At 46.6% G+C, this 15,027-nt stretch overlaps 1 protein-coding gene across 6 annotated transcripts in view; it reads right to left on the reverse strand.

Annotated features, from left to right (window-relative positions):
• PSD3 (pleckstrin and Sec7 domain containing 3) overlaps positions 1 to 15,027 on the reverse strand; it is a 140,040-nt gene that overhangs the window by 57,861 nt on the left and 67,152 nt on the right. For all 6 annotated transcript variants that reach the window (XM_037373694.1, XM_037373693.1, XM_037373692.1 and 3 more), the window contains 3 exons: positions 14,699 to 14,811; positions 12,789 to 12,847; positions 8,913 to 9,002 (listed from right to left, as the gene is read on the reverse strand). In XM_037373694.1, the coding sequence (XP_037229591.1) occupies positions 8,913 to 9,002; positions 12,789 to 12,847; positions 14,699 to 14,811 (262 nt within the window). The remainder of the gene's footprint in view (positions 1 to 8,912; positions 9,003 to 12,788; positions 12,848 to 14,698; positions 14,812 to 15,027) is intronic.

Raw genomic sequence — 15,027 nt, forward strand, 5'->3', positions numbered from 1 at the left:
CAACAGGAACCCTAACAGGGTAACAAGAGGTACGGTGGGAGAATGATGGATACTGACAGAAAAATGCAAAATTATTAACCAAAATTACCCACCTACATTTCCCCATGACAGACCCCTATTCTCCACCAACCACAGTACGTTATATACCAGACATTCATGGAGATGCTGGGGTTTATCTCAATCTGAATTTACCAGCAAAAAACATCTGTTGATGTCCTCAAGAAAGAATCTTTTATTTTGTTATGGTTTATATTGTAGTACATACACCTGTACTACAGGCTCTGAAGGAATCTCTGGGGATGACTGATTCTCTTACAATATGGAAAGCAATCCTTACAATGGAAAGCAGTCAAATTACTACAGCCCAGAAAGCTATCCCATGTCAACTAGGCTACTGTAGCTACATAAGCGTGTGCTCTTAGACCACCACAACCAGGAAGCAAAGCACATCAACTCATAGCACCAGGAAAACAGGCATTGCTCCCATGACCCCATGAGTGCAACTCAAGTCTGTATGTTTTACTTTACATGAGAAGCAGGCTAAAAGCGCATTCACAGCCCACTAGCTTATGGTCACAGACACAAAGTTTTAGTACTGACTTTTTACATCAGTAAGAGCCTAAAAGTGAGCAGAGTAACAAAACCATATTGGCTAGTGAAAGACTAAATCGATCCTGGTTTCACTGTACCTCTCTGGGATCCATGCTACACCTTGAGCCAAAAGAAAGCCCTCTAAGGTAAGTGTCTTGCTGAGAATGCTGGGAGAAAATAGGTTTAATGAAGACAAGCTCTTTGGTAACACCAGGGATGCAAAGAAACCATGCCCCCTTCATCCTCATTAGCACTGCAACTGAAAAGATGCCACTACCCATCTCCATTTTCTTCACAGTATCTGAAAACAGCTCTGTGTCACTGACTAGCTGCTGCATTTCCTAGCAAAGCACTACAGCCTCCAGGGGAAAAAGTTTCTCCTCTTGCAATCCTCATTTTAGGAACTATAGTCTACTCTCTATAGAGCTGACAGAAGTTAAGTGAACCAGATAGTAGGCACCAGCTAACACAGGCCACCAATTTCCTTAAGTGAAAGCTGCCAAATGTAGCTACAGAGAACAGGAGCACCTCGAACAGATCCATAAAAGCACTAAAACCCCAAAATTCTCCATGGCTGTGACAGAAACTCACAGGGAGATGAGCCAAGCACTGGTGCAAAGCCACCAACTCTCTCAGATCAGCTGCACACAAGCCCTGCCTCTGTCCCTGCAGTGAGCACATTTAAGAGTCAACAGCACCAAAATAAACCCCTCACCAGCCAGCACTCCTGCAGAGATGTGCATAAAAACAGAAAAACAACCAGCCTTCAATGCTTCCCTCTGATTCAGACAGCAAACACAACAACAACAAAAAGGAAAAGGGGGGAAGAGGGAAAAGGGGAGGGGGAAGAGGCGAAGGAATCAAGGTTGCTCAGAACCACACAGGTTTCACATGGGTGTCACCTGCACTTGCAAGCATTGCACCATGGAAAGAGCAACTTCAGGGGGGGAAACAGGTATGACCTCTAACATTGCTTTGCTCCACTAATGCACGTATCTATGGAGTGATGTTCAGCTGTCTTGCCCGCAAAACAAAATAAATCCTTCCTAAGCCTCATGACTCCTGCCAGAAACCATCTGACAGCAGGGGAGAAAATGGGTGGCTTGGATTTGCCCCATGTTTGTACCAGGATCTTACAAATACTTCGTCACCCAAGGAAGCAGGGCCTCAGAAAGAAATTAAATGTTCCATTTAACATCATGGGGGGGTGGGGGTGGTTAATAAAATTTTAAGGAGCAACCTAGCGCTCTTGCTTGAAAGAAAACAGTGTAATTGGGTCAGAAAGACTACAGTCCGATAGCATTTGAAAAGTGTGGTGACAAACAGAAGGAAGAAATACCAAAGTTTTATACAGCAATAATTCTAAAATGGGTGAAAGTAATGTTTTCTCCTCTTCTCTTTTTTTTTTTTTTTAAATATGGTATAAATTATATTCCTACTCCTCCTTCCCTTGAGTTGCAGCACAGAACTTAAATTTCAAGCAGATCAGTGGGTGGAAGATCAAAGAATGTTTTTCAGAATTTGTTTTCTACCTACATGGAGGTGGGAGTAATATGTCATAGGGACCAAAATGTATGTGTGACATTGTATTAGAGATTTCCCAACTCGAAAAGAGCCCAAAATTCCTCATTTAAAGTGGCAAAGCACATCATTCCTGGAGACTACCAGTCTGTATCCTCCACACTGACAGCACAAGAAATGGGAAGCTCTGAACAATGACATTCATCCTCAGGAGCCGCTACTAAGCATTTCTGTCAAACCAGGGGAAAACTGACAGCCTTGGCTATCTGACAGACTGAAGCAGCCAAACATCAAATGATTCACTTGCCTGATCAACCCGGACGAGACACAACTGAGACCTTGCCTCCACAGATGAAAATTAACCCCCTAAACATTCATTAGGAGGCTGGTATTGAGCCACGTAATTGCAGCTAGTAGTAATGGAAATTCTTAGCTTACCCTGCTTGGGTTTCACTCCTTGCTGACACAAAAGCCTGGTGGGCTAGGTGAGATCTTTTGAATAACAATCAGAAAGCAAAGAGATGAAAGGTTGGGGGAGCAAAAATAATTCAGAGAAATAGAGATCATGAAAGCAGAAAAGCCCATCCTGAAACGCCTGCCTCCTATCAAAATAAGCAATCCCTAGTACCACCCCTAGACCACACAGAGGAATCCTTATTCCTGGATCACCATCATAAAATTTTATGTGTTAAGCCTTTCCTGAAGTTCTGCTTTGCCGGCTCAGGGACAGAGAGTTTGTGGAAAGCACTAGATTTTTCCTATTATCTTACATTGCTTTCCTCAAGACAGTATCTGGACTTATTTCACTTGAGAGAAGTGCATAGATTTTGGGGTTTTCTCTTTATATGCATTGAAGCAAGTTCTGGAACTCAAAAAGAAAATGCATTTGCATATCAACGGGACAGGGGGATGTCAGGATCTCCGTTATTCATGGGACCCAAAGCAATGCATGCACCATCATAACCTGGTTTAATGCACAGCTCTGCACAGGCATGCTTTAACTGGTTATTACTCTTACACAAGACAAATGACAACACCCCAAAAAAATCACAAGCTGAAGAAACAAAGATTATCGCAGCAAGAAGGTCCTCGCTGAGGATGGAGGGGAGTGAAGACAAGCCAGGTGTTCCCTTCAGTCACTACAACTCTGTGGGTCTTTGGAGAGTAAAAGTATGCTTTTGCAAACAACTGTTTGAGACAAGGATTAATGGTTTTATCCTGCATTCCCTGACTTTTATACTGCCAGATTGGACTCTGTTGTCTCCTAGCAGCTGAAAGGGGTCTTCAGCAATCTTTCATTTCAAACAGATAAGAAATGGCTGCCCTAGAAACATTATCCCAACAGATATATTTTTAACAGGAAAACTTCATGTTGGGGAGAAACAAGGAGGCAATCTCTCTAACCAAGCAGAGCTCTGGCTTTTTTAGCAGAGCAGAGACACTTGTTCCCCTCTGACCCCTCTCTGTGCCCACTGCAGCAGGGCGCTCCAGCAGTCAGTGCTGTCCTCTTGGGGCTCTTCTGGCATGCTGCCACGCGCCCCCATCTCCTCGATTTCATCACGCTCCCGTCTCCATTCAGCAGTGGCAGGAAGGTGGGAATTCCCTGCTGAAGAACCTTGGCCATGAAATGAAAGTAGTGCAGAGACTGCAGATGAGAGCAATTAGGGTGTACACAGCAGTCTGATTAGTGTGATTTCCTCCGTGTAAATGGAGGGGAGGTGGGGGGACTTAGCCACCCTTCTCTCTGCTAAATACCTGAAATTGGAATGGATGAAGTAAGATGCCAGTAATTCTCTTTAAATTGAGTGTTTGCTTTGGAGGGCTTTTAAAGGAAAAAAAAGAAAAAGGGGAAAAAGGGGGGGGTGTTGAAAAAAGGGGGGAAGGGGGAACAGAAAAAAGGGGGAAAAGGGGAGAAAAGGGGGAAAAAAGAGAGAGGTGGCAGAAAAAGTTGGGGGAAAAAAATTAAGTCCTTAATTAAAGTGCAGGGAACTGACAGCAAAATGAGATAAACCCTACCTTGCAGCTTATATAGGAAATTGCATATCCCAGCAATCCTGATCAAGAATTCAGATCATTTAGGATATTAAGGAAGACTGGTTCTTCAGAAGAGTTCAGCACCAGCAGCTCACGCTTGATTTGGTCACTTCATTAACAGTGTTTCTCCAGGAGATAAAGCCTAGCCAAAACACAACCTTTGAGTAAAAGCAGATCTTTTACACAGGACTGGCACCTTACCTCCATCACAAGCCCCTGCTGGGATGGCTCTAGCCAAGTCCCCATAGAGCATCCCAGGTCCCTCAGCATGACGGGAAAGCTCCCTGACAGCACAACCTCCATCAGCAGCCCCTGCTGCGATGGCTCTAGCCAAGTCCCCGCACAGCATCTCAGATCCCTCAGCATGACGGAGCAGCTGACACCACGATGGGTCAGCAAAGAGCTACCACCTCCTGCCAGAAGACACACAGCCAGGTACAACCCCCACACATCCAGTGTTCATGTCATGGGGCAGCACAGCCACCAGAGTCAGCCCACATCAGGGGCTGGGTGATGCCCTTGCTCCACGAATGAGGCACCTTGGACACAGCAGATGCAGGGGACACTTACTTATGCATGACAATGTGGGTAGGCGGCACTTAGCACACAGACTAATGACACAGCACCCTTCCCGGGACGGTGCCTAACAAAAACAGGGATCCATTTCCTCAGAGGTGATGACTCTTTGCAGGCTCTCTGTGTGCTTGGGCAGACATTTTCTCTCCTTGCAAAGAAAGGCCTCACCGCTGCCACCTTGCTGGAGCGGAGTCTTACACACTTTGCACAAGGTGACAAGAGGAAGACACAGTGGCCAGAGCTGTACCAGCACCTCATTAGTGGGGATGGTACCACCTGCAGGAAGCGAAGCGAGTGTGCATGGCCAAAATCAGGCTCTTCCCCAGCCAATTCCCTCCTCATTCCAGACAATCCCGTGAAGCCCAGCTTTGAAGAAGGCTATGGCCACATAATGCAAACCCAGGGTATCATGAGTGAAGATGGTATCACTGCACCAGATTAAAGCCAGGGTAAGCACGGGAGGAAGGAACCAGCCTGCAGATCAGCCACTCGTGCGCTGTAGCCATGAGGTTACTGACATTGCTCCAGACTGATTTCATTTCCCTTCCAAGTAGGAAGACCCTAGCCATGGCCTCCCTTTCTACAGGAATAAATGAACAATGGTCTGATCACAAAACTCTTAGGGTAAAAACCCACAGGTTGGACTGAGTAACTGTTTCTGATGTGTTTGGTTCTCTGATTCATGGTGGTGCTGTACCTCTCCTCCAGCTTCCCTCAGTGTCCACAGCAGCATCTGCAGCAGCTAATCTGGGATGTCAGATACATATGCTCTGAGGAGATTAGTGCTGCAGTTGGGTCCCTTTGTCTCTCTCAGTCCTGGTAAACCTGTCACTTGTCTCCACTTGTAAATGCTGGTTAACTGTGTGATTCACCATCAGTCTTAGGAGCGAGCATCAAGCCGATCTACAGCAGAGTACTGCTGCACTAACTAGAACAGGGGCAGTCCCAGCTCTTAGTATTTAGCACTCTTTTTGGGGCTTCAGCTCACCAGGACGAAGGGACCTTTGCTACAGGAAAGTATAAGATCAAAACTGAAATTCAGGTTCACCTTTGCCTGATCACAGCTCGACACAATATAAAATTACTTGTGTGCTTGGATGAGACAGCTCAGAGTCAAAGGACAGGAGTTTCAAAGAGTCTTATTGCTTTTGAAAAATTTCACTTCCAATAACCTTAATTTGCCTGGATTTGACAGACCTGACTCACCTTCTACACCAGCCAGGTCCACAGAAATAGATGCTTCTGATTTACACCAGAGAAGAGAATCACAGCTTGGGATGCTGGTTCTCATTTACAAGGATTTGCCCCAGCTTGAAGGCATACAGGAACCCTGCAGTACGTATAAACTACCACTCTCAGGTCGTCATGCGCTGACAGTACGTAACTGGAAATCAGGCTACTGTCTCTGCATCTAGCCTTTACTAGCAGCCAACAGCAGATTAATGGGATGCGTGACAGACAGTCAAACTGGAGCCAAGATGGAATAAAAGGGAACGTACATATATCTGCCTGCCTAGCAGAGTACTGAATGTGTGCATGTTGCAAGCAGATCCCATGGGGACAACCATGCTTTTAATCACAGTTTGTCATATTTACCCTTATGGGTCCCAACTTTAAAAGCAAACTCAGATCTGACAAAAGGAATGAGGAAGAAAAAGAGATGAATCTTTGTGCAGACAGGTGTACAAAAGCAAAACTCTTTTCAGTGTTAATGAACAGAAAGACACAAGGCCAGCAAGATCATATTAGCATTTCTCATTTCCATCTCTAGCTAGAGTAAAATCTCTGCTCTCAAGAATCATGTCCTGAAGGCCTTACAGTGTTTACCAAAGTATCCTTATTGTTAGGAAAAAAAATAATTCAAAAAAGAGATGACTCCATTGTGGGACTGGAGAGTCGCAATTTTTTACAAAAAATCACACAGAAGACAGAAGTGTCCCTGCTCAGGTGCTGATGTCTGCCCCTTGAAGGCCTGTTTTCCTATCCAGACAAAACAAATGCTAAAGGCTGCACTCTGTGCTCAGTAGCACTAAGGGCGACGGGATTGATTGAAGGCAGCATTTGATTTCTGCCTGTCAGCTGACTGTCCTGGATAGCCCAAGCAGCATTTGCATGCCTGGCTCTCTGATCTGGCTCCACAGTAAAAGCTGCACAGAGCTTCCCAAGCCCTGGGTGAACACTACCTGCAAAGATGTAAACACTTGGTAAGATCTCCCCCCTCTTCCTTCCCCTCCAGCACCACTCAGTTTTGTTACAGGGCTTGGCAGAGTTGCAGAGCTTCATGCAGGGGTGCAGCAGAGCCATGAGAGGAACTCAGAAAGAATGGAGAGGCAGAAAAGCCCACTTGCTTCCCCACGGGTCTGCATTAGCCACCAGTGGGTGCGCCGGACCTTGCTCCCACGGGGGCATGCTGCCACCCTGTGGAATCCATCCTTCCTCTCCCAGGCGGCTGGGGAAGGATGCCGGGAGATGGTTTGCAGCCTCACGATGCTCATTAGCTACACTGCTAATGCACCAGCAAGCCATATGCACTTTGGCGATGTGTTGAAGCAGGGCTCTGTGAATTTAATTTATTGAGACTAATGCAAATTTAATTTCTGCTAAGTCTTTGTAATCACATATCTAGTGGCAGGGTGGCTGCTGTGGACGCAGCAATGTAGCTGCTGACATGCTACTGAAATGCACAATTACTGTCACTCACTCCACTAATGAATTAAAACAACAAGGGGCAGATCATCAGCAAATCTTCAGACAAGCTAGATGACAGACTGAGGCTGGGTGCCACCTCTGTCCCCAGGACATCAGGGCAGCACGCAGAAAAGGGCAGAAAGCCTCAAACAAGGAGAGACGCAGACACTGGGTTCCTTCCATCCTGCTACATCCAAAAAATCCTGAGCCCCAGTCCTTGCTTCGGGTGGGCTCGCAAAGAGCCAGGCAGCCTTAGCATTAGCAGGTCAGCACCGAACACCAAGATACACCCTGGCTGCGTAATTCTGTCAGCAGGAAAATAAACAGCAGGTGAGCACCAGTGGAAGTCTCTCATCTCTCAAAAAGGTTATTTAAACACAGTCTAGAGACCTATTTATTCAATAAGGGCTGTAATTAGCCTGCAAATTAATCTCAACACATGTCTGTCTCTATGGCAGACTGAGAGATAAGATTCCTTGGGAAAAAAATTTAAGTGTTGCTGCTGAAGATAAAAGATTCTTTATCCAGATTTAAAAAATAAAGATATTAAATCTACAAACAAGGGGTTGAGTTTATATTCCTAACTCCTTAGTAAGAACTGAGGTAGCAGGGTCCAACAAAAAGGTCCCCAAAGAGACTGGAGAAACTGAAGAAACTATCAATACTAGAAAACAAAGTCTGCTACTTTTAACTATGCAGGTCCACCCACATTTCGCAACGGGCCTGAAACAAAACCTCCAGAAGAGATGGCAATTCTTCTTATTTACTTCAGTAGGCTTTGGGTCAGCTCTCAGATGCAGCAACCTCTCGTTTTTATTTCCATTACAAAAAAAATAATAAATTATGAACGCTAGTGTATGCGCTCCTCTCTTCATTCAAACAGATTGCTGTTTCATGCCAGCGATCAGACAAAAGAGAAATGAAACATTCTCATTATTCTTCACAATGAAACAAGATTTGTCCTGCTCAGCCTCCCTCCCTGTTCTTCAGATTTAACTCCTGGCACAAACTTAATGAAAAAACCTGAAGCAAAGCAGCCTGTGCCAGACAACACATTCTAATCTGAAATTGCATCTCCTGCTCTAATGTGAAAACCCCAAAGCACCTTTGATGAGAAGACACACACACCTTCCAGATAAGCAGAGCACAGGATTAGCCCTTCAACAGCCAGAACCAACTGGCTGTTTCTGTCCATTGTAACCAGGAGACAGCACTCTGGGAGGGCATGACTGGATGAGCTTACAAAACAACAGCTCTGGAGCTGACCCTACTAGAGTTCAGTCTTGCCTCTCCATGCTGCAGAGAGAATTGATCACAGTCAAGTGAAGGCAAGAGGGACAACCACAGAATAAACACTGCATATTATATACATTCTGGAAAGAGAAACATGCCCATTGCTTGTCATGTTTGACAATTAAGATTCAGGAAATGGAAGCAAGGTGTTTTGGTTTGAACCATCTCTCACTAAAAACGAAACCCACGTTCTGCAGTTCACTTCTTACCTTCAACAGTCCTTTTGGGAAGTCTTTGCCGTCGTTCATCCCCTGGAGGTTAGCAATGAACTCTTGGCAGGTCATCTTTTTCCCAATGTTCTGGAAGGGATGGCAGAGAAACACAGCATCATGTTCATGCTGTTTTCCAAAATTACATAAATAAGGAACATCAGACGAATTGCATGTCCTTGCCCTCCTTTAAGTCCAAGGCAGACAGCACTAAGAAGGCATTGTCAAGATTACTCAGAGACAAGCATCCTTGTGTGAACGTAGTCAGGACAGGGAAAGTGCATTTGGACCCCAAGTCCCACACAGCCACCTGAAAAGAAAAACAGCTAAATACTAGAGGTAATGAAGAGGGTGATGATGTAGCTCCCTGGCATATGCATGGCGACTTACACTCCCACGTCTCCAGAGGCTCTACCAGTCTCTGATGGAAAAGCTCTACTTGATCCTGCTGTGGACCATCAGGCAACAGCCAACTAAGTCCCTTTCCAGACATTTCCCTTATGATTTCCAATGCTCCCTTCCAGCAGCAACTGCCTTGAATTGGAGTAAAATGCCCAGGAGCAAGTATTACCTTTTCTGATTCATGGGCTGAGGCTGCCTTGACATTTCCATAGGATTGCTCTCTTTTCTCACTTTCTGTCTAATTCTCAGACTGCAAGTTGCCCAACTGAGCCACAAACAGGAAAGGAATGGCTATGTTCATGCAGGACCTTAACTGCTCCATTTGTAAGATTGAGGCTGCCCTAAACTGCTCTTGGATCCCAGTCCTCATCACCCCTCAGAGAAGGTGTCTGTACTCCGTCCCCCAGGTGTCCTAGGTGCTAGAAGCCCCACGCTTGGCATGTGGGAAGCCTTGTGAGCAGGCAGCAATGACAACACAGCTGGTGAAAAAGGAGCCCAGACAGATCTGCAGAAAGGGAAGCAGCATGGGATGAGCTATGAAACAGGGTAAAAGTAGAAGGGAAACAGGGCCCTGTGATGACCATGGTATCTTCGGGGATGCCACTGCTGCCAGTGAGAAGGGGATGAAGATGACTTCTCCATGGTCAGGATATGCCTTGGCTGCAGAAATACAGCAGAAGAGCTTTGTGTGCAGACAGTGACTTCAGTTAGCAAGAGCCAAATTAACACAGGAGTGGAGCCCTTCTTAGGGCACCAGTCAGTAATACAGGTCATTCAATGTTACAGTTGCATGACAGCTTGGACTGCAAATCCACTACTTCCTTTCCATAATGTGTGATGAGGGAGAGATGGAATACCAGCAAACCTTGACCGTCAGCCTCATCTAGCTACAAAGGAAGATCCCACAGCCTCTGGCCAGCACAGACGAGCTGAAAGAAGGCAGGAAGGAATGCTGGAATGATGCAGTGCTTCCCACATCAGAAAGGCTCCTGACAGCAACAGTCTAGCTGTAACCCTGGCTCTCTGGTTGCTAAGCTTGCAGCACGTAGCTCATAATTTCGTCTTTGGGTGCAGGCTGGAACTGTTGTAGTAGACTTGCAAATGCTTTCTTTCCTCCCTGTGACAGACTGCAGCCTGCTTCTGTTTGTTTCCTCCGCGCAGCAGTCTGCAGTTTCCCCACGCTGACCGAAACCAACAGCAGTGTGGCTCATTTCACCCACTGAGATAACTGGTATTGCAGAGGAATGCCTGTTTTGCTCCACGACCGAAACTACCTCTTCACACAGTGTCACACAGGTTCTAGAAGATGTACCTGGCAGTCTAGAGATAGCTTACAGTCTCTAGCATCTAGGTGATGACCTCCCTGCAGAGAAGCGAGCATGCATCTCCAAGACACAGCTAGCAAAAAATGATTTAGCTACAAATAGAATGAAATGTGGCAAGACAGGGATAAATAAAGGGATAAGTAAGAATTCATCTACAAGAGTTAAGGGAAAGTGTGAACTGAAGGCAGAGCAGCTGCATGACTGCCCTACAAGCAGTTGAGCTTATTGTGAAATAGAAGTGTCTACACTTATGATCAGTATGTCAGCAACAAATGGAGCTCAGTGTAGACAAGCCCTGTGACTCAACTGCTTCCTGCTGTAGCAGAATCACGGCCAGAGCATTGTTAGGAAACAGGCAGTTAGTATATATCTGCAAGGAGTTGCATTCCAAGTAAAAAACGCTCAACTTACCACCTATGTGGAAAAATGCAAAACAATAAGACCACCTCCAAAATTGCAGGAAATCAGAGGCAGGGGAAGAGGGGGAGAGAGAGAGAGGAGATACTTGTAGAAGTCTGACAAAAGTTACAGCTGTGTACATGTAACAACACACTAATGACTGCCAGTAGGATACCCCTCCAAAGTTACACACTGCAACAGCCAGGGTCATCCTAGCTTCAGATGTAAACCGTCAACAGCAGTGATGGGTCAGAGCCAGATCGTTTACTCCAGTACCTAATGAAGACAGTAGGGCCCACTGAAGCACGGCAGGGAGCAACAGGAGATGCTGTCAGTCTGATGCAGAACCATTTAGTCTCCCTCCCTGGACTGCAAGGCCAGGCAGGTTGCAGAGCAGGTGCCCCAGGCGGCTCATCATTCTGGGGAGTGGGGTACCTGTGCAGTCTCAGGTATGCTCAAGAGAAATGGCGTATACTAAGAGGCGCACTGAGGCATGTTCCTGTACCTCTGCTCACCCTGTCATGCGAGTGACACACTCCTCAGTCAGGGAAGGCTCTGCCTTCAGATAAGAAAATTTTTTGCAACTCCCTTTCCCCTGCTGCTTCTACAATTTTCAGATGAAGTCATTCAATTAATGGGAGATGGGCATCAAAACCCCTGGGGAAGCACACACAAGACTTGGCACCATTACCTGCACCCACTACAGAGCTGCACCCACAGGGGCTAAGCAGCCCTTGGAAACAAACCCAGGGTACCTCCGCCTTCTACTGCACCACCCCTGCTGTGTAAGAGCTGCCAGATGGGGCTCTCCTGCAAGAGCTGTTGGCAGTGTAGTGCAGGGTCTCAGCCAGACAGAAGCCCCAAAGCCACCTGGCTGAAGCCACTGCAAGCTATCATGCCATGCTCCCTGTGTTTTCCTCTCTCAACCCTGGTGCCAGGAACCTGCAAACTATCATGCCCATGCTCCCTGTTTTCCTCTCTCCACCCTGGTGCCAGGAACCAGGAAGCCTCCAGTCAGCATGGGAATACCATGCATTGCAGGCATATTGCAGCATGGGTGCTGAAATATACATCCTAGGGCTGCTGGCACTCTGTACTAGTGTGTCCTAAGAGACCTCAAACTGGAATACTACTTCCCCCAGGGCAGGCTGTGGGGAGAGATGTGCAGTGGCGAAACAAGAGGGCTCTCCCTCAGAGCCCCTACACCCTTCCGCTCTCTTGGCTCTGGGCGCAACTGTCATTACCCTGGCTCAGCAGAACTCTGGTTCCGCCAGTTCTCCCCCCCTGCAAATGGATGCCTGCAAACATCACTTTCCCCATGTGACCTTCCCAGCACCTCTTCACCTCCCTTCTTTCTTCTGCCTTCCCAAATGTTTGTACATACTGGTAAGGGGAAGTCAATCCCAACCACAGCTTCCTGGCCAGGGCCAGCTGCTGTAACCAGGGAAAGATGAGAAGCACACCAGAAGTACAGGGGCCTGAGGACAAGAAGCATCCTCGTACATTACGGCAAAGCCAGGCACAATGCCAGCTTACACATGACTGGCCTGGGCATGCTGGAAAGCCCTGCCCAGGACAACAACCTCGGAGTGCAGTCTTCTCACTGTTTACTGTCTGCAAGGGTGCTTTAGGAACAGGCGACCAGCAAGGGGACTCTGCTGCCAGAACACACCCCACACCCCCACACCCTACACCCCGCTCCAAGCATAGTGTCGATGGGAGCAGTCTACACAAAGCTGTGCATACTCACGTGGCCGTGGAGGTCTGTGTTCAGCAGCATCATAGCACATGTGAGACAGTGAACTCCATCTGCAGAAAGAGACATAACCAGTCACATGCAGACCCAGGACTGGACCGTTAAAACCAGCCAAAACCAAGCCTCATAGCCTAAATGAGTCCGTTCCCTTAACGAGAATCTGCTTTATCAAGAAATACACATAATTAATGTGAGGTCATCCCACAGCTGCCAAGCCAAAACAGCCTTTCTTTCATCTTTTAATGCCTGTCAAAACTATCTTGCAGCACCCATGGATGAGGAAAACGAGACAGGAAACCACCCTGTCACCCTTTGCCTGCTAATACCACTACCACAGGCTGAATCCACTCACTCTTCTTCATTTATTTCAGGGCAGAAAGGGAAAAGTAAAATATACCCATTTGTGTGTGTACAGTGGATACAACACAGTATCATGTTTTCCTCCTCCTCTGGCTCCCTCTTCATTCAGGACACAGACTAAATTTTGGAGAACTTGTCAGCTATTTACACTGCTTTGGCTTTGCACTGGGTAGAGTGCTGCACCCATTTCTAATGTGATCCTTTACCAAAGGCCCTCAACAATGAGCCAGAAGAGACAGATTGTATCTCTAGCTCCATCCCTGCAGTCATTGTGGCAGACTTCAGAAAGTCAGTGCAGACTGTCATTTGCAACAGTGGACACCAATTTCATCATCCTCATCTTCCAGGCACCCCTTTTAAACACCCTTTTAGAACCCTGGGTAACGTCTGCAGCACTCGCTTTAACCTAAATGCTTACTCAGGCTCAAAAATGGCAACGTCCCTCCTGCACCATGGACTAGAGTAAGGCTATCACATCAACATGCAAGTCATTATTTCAGTCTGGACATAAGACACCTATTCTACCTTCTTGCTTGTGATGTCCTGAAATAAGAAAGGCATTACGAAAAGGACAGAGGTAGTATGGGAGCAGATTCTGTCTTACTGCTACCTATTCCCCTCCCCAGCATGCCTGCCAGTAAAGCCAAACAGGTCCAGCAAACTGGAAAACTACCACCTCCCTGCAATGGGCACAGGCCACAAAGCAAGCGCTAAGGAAGTGGCAATACCTTCAAGCATAGCAGCTCCTTCTCACTTACACTTGAGACTAAAGCACAGCTTAGCCCCCGCTTATTTTCTTTCTTGTCTCTTCCTTTTCCCAGTGTGTTATCAGCCTGCGCTGCAATCCCAGGGCCACGTGCCTCTGCCGGCGTGGCTGGCTGAATGCAGCAGCTCTGCCAGCAGACAGTTTGTCCTCTTCTCCAGTGCCAGCTTTCACAGGTTTGATCTGTGCACTTGTTTGTTTCCCCCATCCATTTCCAAAATGACTGAAAATATTGGCAGGGAGGCAGCACTCTGACTGATGTTAGCTAGTCAAAATGAAACCATGCCAGGGTCTGGATACAGCACCCAAAATTCACCCCCACAACTGGCAAGAACTGGCATGCCTGCTGCCAGTGCATAAAGACACACAAGCACTGAATGGAGCACAGAAACCACACAGCTCCTCTTCCATGTGAGGTGAGACCGATTGTCATCCACGTGTAGCTAGAGTACAGGTACCCACACACAGAGGAAAGCCAGCAAGACCAGAAACCACAACTGAGGACATTAAACATTCAAATCTGGAAATGCTGCAACTGAGGATTTACACTGAAGAAGGCTAAACACCTTTCCCGATGGGATAAATACAGATTTTTCTCTGCCTTACCACAATTACGTGTGGAGAACGTGGGGAGTTTCAATACTCACCACAGGCAGTCTCTAAAGTGTGGCACAGCAAATACACACCTTCAGTTCCCAGGCACACACCATACATGCTGTTGAAGGTGAGAATGAAGGAAGAGGGAGCTAACCAAAGACCTTCCTATCAGGAACAAAGTTACCTTGAGAAGAAATGGTGTTTGGGTTGCACTGGTAGTATCTGCTGGAGAAGTGGATTAAAACTCTCTCTCGTTCCTGAGTTTCTCCGATCAGTGAAAAGGCTTTAAAGAAGCTCCTAAAAGAAGAGCACAAAAAAGGTGAAATTAAAGTAATAAATCTCTTTTTGCCTCACACAGCACACAGAGCAAAGAACACTTCACAGCAAGTTATATGTAAGTGCACAGCAGACACCTGAAGCATTTCTAGGAAAATGGGCTATTATCCCATGTGCAGTTAATCCCAACATTATAGTAAATGAAGCAGGAGTTAAATTACCAGTGGTCTCAGCCAT

Source organism: Falco rusticolus, chromosome Z, assembly GCF_015220075.1.
Source record: "Falco rusticolus isolate bFalRus1 chromosome Z, bFalRus1.pri, whole genome shotgun sequence".
NCBI lineage: Eukaryota > Metazoa > Chordata > Aves > Falconiformes > Falconidae > Falco > Falco rusticolus.